The 14,469-nt window shown below is 35.0% G+C and overlaps 1 protein-coding gene across 3 annotated transcripts in view; it reads right to left on the bottom strand.

The window, feature by feature from the left end:
* The window catches only part of LOC149085540 (rho guanine nucleotide exchange factor 10-like protein), a 98,535-nt gene that overhangs the window by 20,990 nt on the left and 63,076 nt on the right, over positions 1-14,469 (bottom strand). For all 3 annotated transcript variants that reach the window (XM_089233606.1, XM_089233608.1, XM_089233607.1), the window contains 2 exons: positions 7,181-7,355; positions 6,190-6,558 (listed from right to left, as the gene is read on the bottom strand). In XM_089233606.1, the coding sequence (XP_089089732.1) occupies positions 6,190-6,558; positions 7,181-7,355 (544 nt within the window). The remainder of the gene's footprint in view (positions 1-6,189; positions 6,559-7,180; positions 7,356-14,469) is intronic.

Below are 14,469 nucleotides of genomic sequence, written 5' to 3'. Positions count from 1 at the left end.
ACTGATAGTGTGTGTGATTCAGAGCTATTTGATTGCAGATATGTAATTTATCGACGAGATTGTTATGTTCATCCAACCGCATGTAAAGGTGGTGACGTTCTAATTGCTGTTAATAAAAACCTGCAAAGCACTGAACTGGCTACATGGTGTAGTTCCGCAGAATTTATGTGCATTCGGGTTAGACCTTCCGATCATCACATAGTCACTATTTGCAATGTTTATTTTCCACCTAAATCTGTAAGTGCTGATTACATCGAATTCTTTCAAGCTGTTAAAGAAACATTCCCTGTTTCGAAAATGCACGAGCTTATGATCATTGATGATTTTAATATACCCAATATTGATTGGTCAGTGGATCCACCTCATGCGAGCATGCAAAAATTATAAAACAGGTGAATTCCCAGATATTTTTCGCAAGGATTCCATGTTCTACTAGGTGCTATATGAATTTGTATATATTTTCTTGTTTTCTCATCTACTTTAGGTTTTCCATTCTTTATTTTGGACGTTTTGTCTTCCTCATATTGAATTCTTAATGTGTGCTTCTGTTGCACATATATATTTTTGTATTTTGTTTGTTGACGATTTTATTTTTAACGTGTAAATTCTAAATTATTATTATTATTTGCTTTTCTATTAATTTTCATTACTTGTATTTTTCGTATTCTTATGTCCATGTGTTTCCCATCTCTGTAATTGGGCTCAGCTTGTTGAGATGAGTAAATAAATAAATAAAATATTGAAAATTTTAAATCATGATACACCATCAACCTTACATCATGATATAATGATGTATTAATATGCAGGGTTTCCACTCAAAAAATTTGAAAAAAAGTAGGAAGGAGTACCCCCTCTTAAGAGAACATAATTATAGCCTTATGGGGAAAAACCCCAAAAATTTTCTTTATAGCACTATTTCAGTATCTATAAGATTGACTCAAGCCAAAGCAAAATGACAAAAATGACTTGATAACAAAAAATAATTTTGTGTGAAAACAGTCTACTAGCAACCACATATAATTCTTTTCTCTTTCCTTACAATATACCTCTATATTACATTCTTTTTTTTTTTCAGGAGTCTTCCAAAGTCCAGTCTGTCAACTTTTTTTCACGATACACAGCCAATTATGAAGACATCATTTGATCATTTTTGTCGCACCACGGTCATTTTCTGCACACGAGGGCTAATTAGACCGGGACCTACAATTTATTGCCGATTCCGAACGGCCAGCTTGTTTTTCATACTCATCGAGAGGTTGGTGAGCTAACTCCTCGATGGGGGACTCCCTGCGGTAGCAATTTTTGCTGCGATCAAGTCGCCGTTTTTTTGTTGTACCCCTGTGTCAGGAAATTTTTCTGACAAGGACGAACTGGGTATCGAACTCGCGACACCTCTAAACATCCTTTGGTACTTTAGGCGAGCATCTTATCGACCGGGCTACCGCGCCCCCAATTATGAAGACACATGTAAGTCTTTTTTTTAAGACTGCCAGATCTTTGAGACCACTTCCAAAAGCACAGTCAGGGCTCCCACTCAAAAAATTAAAAAAGGTAGGAAAAAATAGGACTAATTAATCAATAAAAACTATATAGGTTAGTTTTTACTACCTCAAAATTTATCATTTTTTTATTTTTAAAAAATTAAAAAAAAAATCAGCACTATTTCTGTATCCTATAAGATTGACTCAAGCCAAATCAAAATGACTTGGAAACAAAAAATATTTTTGGCCAAAAAACTACTAGCAATCACAAATAATTTTTTTCTCCAGGGCTCCCACTCAAAAAATGAGAAAAAGTAGGAAAACGCAGGACTAAAAAGTAGGATGGGGGAGGGTAACCCCCTTAGACAACATAATCATAGTATAATGGAAAAAAATCCTTAAAAAAAAAAAATTTAATTTCCAATTAACTTTCTTTTATTTTCATAGCACTATTTAAGTTTCCTATAAGATTGACTCAAGCCAAAGCAAAATGATAAATGACTTGGTTACAAAACCAATTTTTGGCCAAAACAATGTACTAGCAACCACAGATAATTCTTTGCTGGTTTTTCCTCATATAATTATATTGCATTCTTTTTTGGACTCTTCTTCTCTTCGACAATGCACAGCAAATTTTGAAGACGTACGTTTTTTAAGAATGACTCTCCTTCGAGACCACTTTCAAAAGCACAGTGTGCAAAATGTGTAGATTACAAGATTACCTTATTATAATTAAGGCAAGGTGAACCAGTTAGTTTTACTGTGTTGTCCATAATTTTTTAAAGAGATTTTTTCACATTTTACTGTTCAATGCCAGTGTTGACAAATGAAGCACTTCCATTTCTAGCTCTTTGCTGAGCATTGTAAATATTGTTTATGCCTCTTCATGCCTTAAAAATACAGAGGACAACTGAATACTATTGGGTAGCATCAGAATCACCAAACCTAGAATAGGCCTATGTATCCAATTTCTTTGAAATGCAAACTGTTGTTTCACCTATTTGCACCATAATTTTGAATGGTGAATGTTAATGTCCAAGACCATGAAGTAATAAATACAAAATTATTTTCCCACCCAGACAAGTTTTTAATGACTACTATACTTGTTGAACCCTCAAACTAAGCAAATGAAAAATTAACCAACCAAATGGTTCACATACACCCCCCCCCCCTCAAATAACCTTAAAAATGATAAAATTTCTGCTTTGGGAGAATCATTAATTGCATTCTTCAACATTTGTAATATTTGGCAATATATCAATGATTTCCTGCTCAATTAAAATCAATTACACAAATTTTGTCGATAGGATTTTGTAAAAAGGTAGGAAAAGTAGGACAAAAACTAAAAAGTAGGACAAAACTGAGAAAGTAGGACAAAAGTAGGACATTTTACCGAAAAGTAGGAAAAGTAGGACGAGTGGGAGCCCTGTTTCTCTCTCTCCTCACAATACACATTTACATCTCCTCACAATATACATTTACATCTCCTCACAATACACATTTACATCTCCTCACAATACACATTTACATCTCCTCACAATTACATTCTTTTCTGAAGTCTTCCACAGTCCAGTCTGTCAACTCTCTTCGACAATGCACAGCAAATTATGAAGACATATTAGTCTTTGAAGAACGATGCTCTTTTGAGATAGCTTTCAAAAACACAGTGCAAAATGTGTAAATTAAAAGGTCCAATGTAAATAAGTCAAGGTGAACTGAATGGTTTTACTGTGTTGTCCATCCTTTTTTTACGGGGATTTGTTTACATTTTGCTGTTCAACGCCAGTGTAATAGTTTTTGACAAACAAAGCACTTTCATTTCTGGCTCTTTGCTGAGCATTGTAAATATTGTTTATGCCTCGGCATGACTTAAAAATACAGAAGACAATGCTATTGAGTAGCATCAGAATCACCAAACCTAGAATAGGCCTATGTATCCAACTGCTTTGTTATTCAAACTGTTGTTTCAGCTATACACAAAATGTGCATAATAATTTTGAATGTTAGTTACTGTTCAAGACCATGAAATAGTAAATACAAAATTATTTTTCCCATACAGACAGAAGTTTTTAATGACTACTTTACTTGCTAAACCCTCAAACTAAGCAAACAAAAAATTAGTAAACCAAATGATCCACATACACCCCCCAAAATAACCTTAAGATGCAATTTATGCTTTGGCAGAATCATTAATTGCAATCTCCTACATTTGTATTATTTGGCAATATATCAATGATTCCTTCCTCAATTAAAATCAATTACACAAGTTTTGTTAATAGGATTTGGTGGAAAAGTAAGACAAAACTGAGAAAGTAGGATATTTTATCAAAAAGTAGGAAAAGTAGAACAAGTGGGAGCCCTGCGCTGTAAAATTTGGGAATCACAAAATCCAATATAAATAAGTCAAGGTGAACCTGATGGTTTTACTGCACTGTCCATCCTTATTTTAAGGGATTTGTTTACATTTTACTGTTCACTGCCAATGTCATCATTTTTGACAAAAAAAAATTTCTAGCTCTTTGCAGAGCTTTCAACGAAACAATGAACCTCTGTGGTAATTATATGAAGTACAAATGACTAGATACCAAGCAAAGATAATTGGAAAGAAAGTCACATTCCTCTGTGAGGAGGAATATATAACCACCAAATATAACTTTTCTTTCCAATTATCTTTGCTTGGTATCCAGTCATCTGTGCGTTGTATAATTTAACAGAGAAGTTCATTGTTTCATTCTATGTCGCCATCTGGAGGCTAATTTTGTTACAACCTGTTGCTGAGTTACGAGGCTGTCTATTGCACAGTCCCGTTCAGCCCAAAAAAAAAGTGTTCTTAGGAAAGAAAATGTCTATTCTCTGTAGCTTAAAGGTGAAGCACACGTGCAAGATTGGTGGTTTGATTTCCAACAGAGAAATGTGACTTTTTTCAATTATCTTCACTTGGTAAACAGTCATCTGTACTTTGTAAACATTGTTTATGCCTCTAAATGTTCTAAAAATACAGTAGACAATTAAATGCTATTGGGTAGCATCAGAATCACAAAACCTACAATAAGCCTATGTATCCAACTGCTTTGTTATGCAAAGATAGAGTGCTGTTTCACCTAATACACAAAATGTGCCCCATAATTTTGAATGATGAATGTTAGTTACTGTACAATGCGTATAGAGTACAGATGTATACATGGTCCAAGACCATGAAGTAGTGAATACAAAATTATTTTTTTCTATCCAGATAGACGTTTTTAATGACTTCTCAAAATACTGACACAAAATGAGTTTTTGAACCCTCAAACTGAGCAAAAGAAAAATTAATAAACCACATGGGCCACATACACCCCCACCTTAAATAACCTGAAGCATGTGTAAGCTAAACCTGCATCGCAATGTTTGACACTGGAATTAATGATACATCGCCATGATCAAAATAGTTAATTTGGGATATCAATGTGGGACCTTACATTGGTGGTTTATTATAAATTGATACATCGCCCAGGCCCTCAAAGCAGAATGTTTTGCATTGTTCTGCAATGAGCCTGACGGGAAATATTCCGCAGTTCCCATAATAGTGTTTTCTACTTTTTTTTAAAAATTCTTTCCGATTGTTCTGCGACGTACGTCGCAGACTTCAGCATATTCTGCTTTGGGGGCCCAGGCCTACCACACAATCAAAGTAATTTTTCTGGGCATTAGGGGTTTAGCCTCAGGAAATAGAGGCGTGCAAATTTAACAATTATTTTCTGCTTCTTTCAACTTCCGGAAGCAACATTTACGCGATATCTTATCTCAAAAGCCTCTAATTTCAGTGATGACAGGCAAAGAGATTTTGTAAAGCACACTTATTAATTGAACATGTTTTTGATCTCCCCTTTCTTATCAGCTCAACTGGTACTCTCTGCAATCCTTCTTTTGTTCACATTTTGACAACAGGAAAATAGATTGTTCGAAATCGATCTTCTTTCTTCCTTTTTGTCTAATTCAGGGTAGTGAAAACTACTGTATATATACACACACCATAGAATATTTCTCTTCTGGGCTTATTGTGCTTGGATTTGGAGAGAAAGGCACTTGCACATGCTCAAAATTGGAGAATAACTTTCTCAGAAAAAGATGAGCAATTTCTAATGCAGATCAGTAAAATGAATAATGTCAGTGAAAGAGTTAATGTTTAGAGCTGAGTAAGAAATTTAGAAATAACCAAGCTATGCTCATTTCTTACCAGTTGCTCTGGATATTTACATTTGGTTGGTTTTGTTTCACTGCCTTGAATATAATGAGGTAGGTGTGCAGAAATATTCTGTCCACTCAGTTTGGACAAAATAATAATGACATTTTATTCAATTAAAAAAGGAAGTCAATAGAAATACACGAGTCAGTACAAAAAAAATAACTAAAATGATAATTTCTGAAGTTAAGAGAGGCTACTAATGTCTCTACTTCAGTGCCTCATGCCACAGTGTGTGAAATAAGGAAGGCAGGGTCGTGTCTCTAGTGGTGTAGATGGTAACATTCTTGCCTAGTATGCAAGAGGGCCTGGGCCTGAGTCCCGCCGGAGACAAGATATGACTTCTCTTTCCGAGTTCACCTCAGCATAATATCCAGAAAATAAACTGTTTCCTTAAAATGATAATGTTTAATTTTTGGGACTGAAGAAGAATCAATTCAAGGCATAAAGATATCATAATCTTGTGTTGTAAAATATAATACTCACAGTGGCTTTTTTTCGTAGCAATTGGAAAAGGTAAGACAGAATCTGACACTTGTTTCACAACTCTGTTTCTAGTTGGAGATAATGCCAAAGAATCATTATCCCCATCTGCGCTAGCTGGCCGACGAGGTACTGGAGAAGGCAAATGAGGATAGTTTGCCGCTTTTGGTTGCAAACTAAGAAGCAGACTCACTGGACCTTGATGAGCATGAAAAGCCATGTTAACGCCTCCAGTAATAATTGGAACCCCTTCTAATCTAGGTAATGGTACTGTCAAGAGCACACCAACATTGGTTCCAACCCACAATAGTCCTTTGCTGGCAACTAATGAAGTTATAAACACTGAACTTGAGGGTTTTTCCTTTTCTTTACCTAATATAAACCAGAAACATAATATAGTTAATATAAATGAGATAATGTATAAGAACTACTATTTTTTAAAGATATATTCATACAATTTTCACATGCATATGAGGGTTAAGAGTCAAAGCCGTCTGAGTCATTGGAGTATCATCTCATAACAAAGCATTCTTTCCTGAAAGCTCCCACAAAAAAATCAGTTTTCCTTGAAAGGCTTTTTTCCTTACGAGACACTTCACTTCAGAGTCATGATGTAATGTTCAAAGTGTGTCTTACACTCTATGCTCCCAACAGATGGAGAGAGGTATTTTTGGTTCCTCAAGTACAGGAGATGATAAACACAATGAGAAGTGGACGGGGGGAAGACAACCTGCAATATAACATAACTGCAACACAACAGAGAATATAGAAATACTTTTTATTAATTAATTAGTGTGATGGTGTATGATATATATGAATTTGCAGGAACTGTGGAATTCATTTCGCAGCATGCCATCCACAATGTGTTAAAAGCCTAAAAAATTATCATAAAAATGATTTTTTGCTAGGTCACAGTTTTGTGTTTCTTACAATAATATTTACATATCATATATAATTACAAAAGTAAAAAGAAAAGATATACTCCATGACTTACTCAAAAGAATTCTATTAACATTTGCTGACACATTTATATCCTGTAAATGATGGAAAGTTTCAGTGTGATATAAGCACACGGTAGCTGAATTTTTCATTGCCACCCAAAGTCCAGTTCCAGAATGGGCCAAGAGAAAGGCATGATTATCTGGCTCATGATGTAATGTATAATTCCTCTGCAAATAAAAAATATATATATAGTATGAGACATTATATAAAAAATACTGAAATTGAAAATTCAAAGCAAAAATATACCAAGAAAAACTCAAAAAAAAATTCTGAAGCCAGAGGCAGCTGTATACACATAACTGGAAATTATAAAAATAAAGAAAAGACAATAAATTCTTTATTTGTGTGTGTGTGTGTATATATATATATATATATATGAAATAAAACGTTCAACTTAAAAAACAAAGAATTTAAAAATTCAAAGTTGGAGCATAGCGCCTAAGGCAGCTGTATACACTTAACTAGAAATAATACCAATGCAAGATTAAAACAAAGACGAACAAAGAGAGAGTTAATGGAACAATGAGGAAGTCTTTCTCAAGGAGGAATCTCTCACATATTTCATAAAAGCAAAAAACATTTCTGATGATGGTAAGCCGAAGATAGGCATTATTTTACCATCCATCATTTTTTGTAAAACAAGCTTTGGAAGTCCAAAAACATGAGAAAAAAATTACATAATAAATATAACTACAATTTTTTAAGTCTTTTTTCTCCCCTCACATACTTCAATAACACAGATTAGAAAAAGAAAATTTTTGTCAACAATTATTTTTTGACAAAAAAAATCCCAAGTTATAAAGTAATTAACAATGTAACAATACCAGTAACTCTCTTGACAATCTTCCTCATGATGCAATGTAAAATCAATGATAGATATAACCAGTCACAACCCTGGACTGATGCAATTAGCAATTTACTTCTGTTATCTCAAACGAGACTGGGTTGTGTCAGAAATATGTAATCTATTAAGTTAATCTCATAAAATGCCGAGAAAAAATTGAATTAGCTTTCTTTCTTACTGTTGAGGTTAAAAATGTTAGTTTTTTGAAGTGGCTGAGGTCTGTGTATAGGGCTACAAATTTTTTACAATATTTGTTTTACCTCTTATAAAAATAATTAAGAGTCTCCTGTTGAAATAAAAATCTGAATAAGATTTAAGTATTCTTTTTATTTTATAAGTAAATTTTATTTTTGTTTTGATATTAAGAAACTGGAAAGAGAATTTTAAAAAATAACATAGCTACACCATTAGAAAAGTATTAAATTTTTATGCACCACTTTTAATGCAGATTTTTAAAACCATTTACAGTTTCCATTGGTTATATTGTATGTGTATAATAAGCAACTTCTTTTAAAAATTTCTATGTAATTAATGGTAGAAAGTGTTAATAGCAAGAAATACAAAATAAAATAAATAAAAAACATTTAAAAAAATGTTATATGTATTTGGTAATATACATACCAGTTACTACCACTAGAACTTCCAGACATGCCAACATTGGCAGAAAGCCTCTCAGTAGTGATGAGTGTTGAGCTTCCCCATGGGGGGCACCGCCCAGATAACATATACATAGTTCAATAAAAAATTGTGTGTTATTTAAAAAAAATAAAAAGCTCATTTAAATACAGCACCCCATAGACACTGAAGCCTAGGGGGCATGTGAGCTCCCTTCCTCAAGCAACTTCACATGCAAGGTAGGATATACAGATGTCCGGCAACCTCATACACATCCCAATACCTTTTTCGTATCAAAGCTCCTACAACACCTCTTACTACAAAGCATTCTCTCCAGAACAAGCTTTATAAGCGCTGCCGCGAATGTTCAAAATTCATCCTACTCATGCAAAACTACCAAATACACTATTGGTATTTACAGGCCTAAAAGTGAAAATTTAAAAAAAAAAAGTAGGAAAAAAACTGAATTCCAGAATTATTGTGGTATTTAAAAATGTTGTGCCATTGAGATTCACACTTTATATATTTTAATTATAGTATTATCTATTGATATTTTAAGAAACTTAAATACTCTCTAATGAATTTATAAATCTTTCATTTCCACAGAATATGGGATCAAAAACAATGTAAATAGCAAAACTAAAAAAGAAATTACTCAAATTTTCTACTGTTACTTTAAAAGTCAAATTAATGATCGTGATCCATTTTTTCCCTGTGGTTTTCGAAGAAAGAAAAAGCCTGTCTAGGGGTGCCATAGAAATGTAACACATGCACGCTTAACTCATCGCCCATGGGCAGAATGTGGCCCTAGAGTCATCTGTTGTGGCCCACAACTCAAACCTAATATTGTAAAAACTGAAGTATGTATTTACAGGTCAGCTTGAGTGACCAGCGACGCATTTCAAAATCAATGATATGCCCCACACTCTACTGAATGTTGAACACCCTTGATGTAACACCTCCTGAAGTTACATTACATCCCAAGGATACGATTAGAATAACCTGCATATGTTCATGAATGTCTGGTTTTTTTCAGACACACATTTTCTTAAAACACACATGCTAACCCATGGCCCTCAGAGTTATCTCATGTGGTCCAGGATGAATAACAAATCCACACAAGTGGCCCCCGAACGATCATCAAACCATTTAAGTGCGACGCATTTCCAGATTACTTCAGTGGCTTGTGGCACATTTCCAGATTATTTAAACTGCCAACAGCATATATCCAGATCACCTAAGTGACCCCAAGCACATTTCCAGATCACTTGAGCGACCAGCGACAAACCCCCAGTTCACTTAAGTGGCACGTAGTTCAGTTGCAGATTACTTTAAGTGGCTAGAGGCACATTTGAGTGGCCCTCGGCATGCTTCGAGATCACTTGAGTGGCTCGCAGAACACAGATCACCTAATGGTCTGCGATACATCAACACTTTAAATGGCAAGATGCATTATTTAAAGATTATTTTAATGGTGCTCTTGACACATTTCCAGACAACTAAAGTGGTCCAATACACACTTTCAGACAATCCAAGTGACTTGTGGCACATTTCCAGTTGACTCAAGCAGCCCACGGCACATTTCCAGATGACTCAAATGGCCTGTGGCACACTTTCAGATCATCTGAATGACTCGCGGCACATTTCAACTTAACTCAACCTTCTGAAGTGGGGACACTTTATTGATTTGAAAACGTGTCGTGGGCCACTTGATTAAGTAATCTGGAGCAGCGACGCAGGTTATTTGTGTGATCTGTAAATGTGCCGCGGATCACTCAAACAATCTGGGAATGTGTCACGTTTAAAATAATGGGCTGTTCAAGTATTACGTCAGCAAATTTTTTGCCATTTTTGACCCACTCCCCATGTCCGAAAAAGTCAGCAACACTGACCCTCCCTGTCAGTAAAATTTCATCAGCGCTCTGTCCCCTTTCTCCTAATGCATATTGGTGGGATCAGAGATGTACAGGGGGTGGAATCTGGATTTGGGGGCTCGTGGTCCCTCTCCCTCCCACAGATGATCAAAAATTTATTTTTTTAATGAAAAAAATATTTTTTAAAAGAATTAAAATTTTGAAAGAAAATATCTTTATATGTTATTTGAATCAATTTCTGTTAATTTAAACGCTATTTGAAGGCTTTAAGAACTCAAAATTGTTCAAGACATTCATTGTGACCCTACCTCTAAGCCCTTGGTAATCTTTGACCCGCACATTTGGCCTGGGCGGACCAAACGTGGTCCTGAGGTTATGATGTGGCCTGTCCCTCTCAAACCAAATTTTGTAAAAATGAACCAAGTGGCACATTTACAGATCACTTAAGTGACCCATCGCACAATTCCAGACCATTTAAGCGATCTGTAGCACATTTAGAGATCCCTTGAGTGACATGTGACATAGTTTTAAAGCATTGGTGTGGCCACCAGTAAGAAAAGCAGTACGACTGTTCAAGTCGTACAGAGTGCAATAACGCTCACAAGAGTGCTTTACGTCAGGCCTTAATGTGTGGTCTGCTTCTGGAGGTGTTAAGCGTCGTGTGGCGCATTTTTCAGTGATCTTCTATTTTCATGTTGTGTTCTCTTTTCCTTCCCTTCAAACTGGAGCATGCAGCCGATAGAGTAGCTGACGCCAGGGTTATATACTATATAGCCATCCTGAACTGATGTGCCACGCTTGGAAAACACAAATGCATAACGTGATTATGTAACACATTTCTGATAATGCGAAATGATCCAGTTCGGTTCACAGGGTGCAAAAAGCCTACTCCTAGGAAAACCCAGCTTCAGGGACGAATGCTCATTACGGGATCCCAGGAGAGAGTAACCTGTAGTCTCTCATGGAATCTTGTGTGTGTGGATGGATATATAGAGTCTGTTCCTACTCCCCTTTTTTCCCCTTCTTATTTACGGCAATCGATCTGTGAAACAGATTCGCTTTCCCCACTGGACTTCAGTTTTTAGCATTTTAACTAATCAAATAAAACACGTCTTCAGCAGTGACATTTTACGGTTTCTTGGAATTTTCATAGTGAGATATTGGCTGTAAACAAAAGAAGGGAGGGATAAAATAGGTGAATTGGGGTAAAAAAGAACAATTGCGGCAAAAGTAAGAAAATAGGAGGACATTTCTAAAAAATAGGAGTGCTGTGAGGTATGTATTTATGACAACTTGCCTTACCACACATAATAAAAAGTAGATCATGCAAGTAAAATAAAAATAAATTGTGGGAGCGTTGCATACAAATGCAAAAACCATTGTAACATTCATACTGCGTTCCCCCCCCTCTTCTCCGTCATTTCCATTCAGTGCAATAACGACTTCCTGTGCTCGGGTGGCATCACATAAGGCAGATAAATGCAGTAAAAACATGAAACTCAAAATTTGCCCGCACTCATTTAAATCCTCTGTTGATCAGTCCTGAAACCAATCCTCTTTGATTTCATGGATCGAGAACCACCTTTAATGGGTGGAGGTGGGGACCAGTGATAAAAAAATAACAGCCACTTCAGAGGATTGATTTCCTATATAGATACTTATTATTTGCTATATTGTCATGCTCTGCTGTCAACCCTTATCATATGAGCTTGTCACTCTATTCCTTTCAATTCAGTCCAAAAGTTGCATCACAACAATCTTAATGGTGAACAATAAGTAAATTTGATCACCAACCCAAGATATTTATCTTCTCTCAAATTCTCTGGTTCTGTCACAAGCAAATTCAAATTTGTCGTTATGCTATAGCTAAAAAGCACCTACCCCAAAGCAGAATGTTTTGCATTGTTCTGCAATGATTACTCGGCTGACTGGAAATGTTTTGCATACCATAATAGTGTTTTCTACATTTTTCGTTAAAATTCTTCCAGATTGTTCTGTAGTGGCACTGGTAGTTCTGTGACTTACATCGCAGATTTCGGCATATTCTGCTTTGGGGAGCACCTATATTATCTTATTAAAGTTCTCTGGTGGGGTAGGAGGGAAGGCTCTAAGTATAGCTTTTAATCTGTAAAGATCAACGCCATTTTAAAAATAATAATAAATTTACTGCAAGAAACTAGAACTGAATTTTTTTCAAAAAAAAAGTCTGAAGAAAAAGCAATTTCCATGATATTGAGGTTATTTTCTGTAGCTCCGTAGTTGAGCACAGCCGTCCGTAGAAACTATGGACAATCTGCAGCAGTTGGTAACTCTGTACTTGATACTTTTGATTTAAAAAAGTTAACAATTAAAAATAAAATTTAAAATCACAGTAGATGTCACTTATCAATCAGTGTGTAAATAAATGAAAGATTTTTAACTGGATCAAAAATTATGAATTAACATATTTGATATTTTTAAATGATGACTAATTATTTAGCTAACAATGTATTTGTTACAGACAATTTTCTTTGTACTATTTTATAAGACAGTTATTTGCACAGACAATCCAGTACTGGAAGAAACTGAACATTCAATTACTGTTGTTACAGCATTTGTTGTTGTGGACAGGTTCAGGTAGGCTAACCAGACAGCTAATGCCATGTACCGGGAAGAGGTTACCTAAGGCCATCTTAGTTTCTTGGGTAAAGTAATGTCCCAAGGTGTCTTCTTACCTGGCTGGAAACACCAATCTACATACTTCCAAAATGATAGTATCGGATCTCATAACCAAGGACTTCCCCTATGCACGTAAGGCCACTCAAGGCTGCTCCCATGCATTATGATAGTCCTGTGGGGTTCTCTTCCTTCCTTCATTCATTCAGAAATAACAAAAAAATGCATGAAACTACACTTAAATAGAAAGCACCCTCCCCCCAAAAAAAGGTATACTGTATACACATTAGAAGCTGTTCAGTTTTTTATGGCAAGAGATTGTTCTTTAATAGTATAATGGCATCATCTGCTGTAAAAATAAGTGAAATTGCCAAGAGTGCATGCACATGCCTCATCTTCAATTTTTAGAATCTAGTAACTTTATGTTCATGAAACTTTTCTCAAATATCCCAACCTATGTGCATGCTTATGTATGTAGATAGAACCAGCCATCCATCTTTCAAGTTCATAGCTTACACTGGAAATCATGCTTGCATTTTGATTTTTGGAATTTGACAATACTAATATACATGTTATACAATGTAGAAATATTTTAAAATGACAGTAAACTGATTCAAAAATAAATGTCGCCACTGAAGAAAAACAATTGTATCACAGAAAATAATGTCCATAATAGGTTGTTAACAACAGGAAAACTATCAAAATCATAGGCTTTAGAATAGGACAAATTTTTTCCCATAGACTTGGATGTTTCCCCATAAAAACATTCACGAATCAGTTGCATGATACAAGGCACTAGTTCCATACACAATTTTCTCCTCTCTTGTGATACTATTCTACTTGATCTACAATTGGAAAATGTTTAATTTTGAGCATTTTCACATTCCCAATATACAGGCTGATTCAAATTGTTTGTCCACAGGACTATAATGTTTTCCATATAAACCATAATGTTTTCCATATAAACCATAATGTTTTCCATATAAACCATAATGTTTTCCATATAAACCATAATGTTTCCCATATAAACCATAATGTTTTCCATATAAACCATAATGTTTTCAATATAACAACTATCATATATTTTTCCTTTCGATACAACAACTACCCATCACCCGGGGTTGCTATATCGGGGTTGTTTTTACTGTGGTTTTTAAAACTTGCCAACCCTGATACTGTGAAATCTTGATATAATGATACTCTGTGGATCAAAAAAAAAATATTGTTGTAAAAAGATTTATTGTTAGAATGAGTATCGTTGTAATGAGGTTTCACCATACTTAATTGTCTATT

Source organism: Pholcus phalangioides, unplaced genomic scaffold (assembly GCF_987345545.1).
Source record: "Pholcus phalangioides strain wild (caught in Gottingen) unplaced genomic scaffold, Ppha-v1.0 ptg000007l_1, whole genome shotgun sequence".
Lineage (NCBI taxonomy): Eukaryota > Metazoa > Arthropoda > Arachnida > Araneae > Pholcidae > Pholcus > Pholcus phalangioides.
This window is presented reverse-complemented; position numbering and strand designations above follow the sequence as displayed.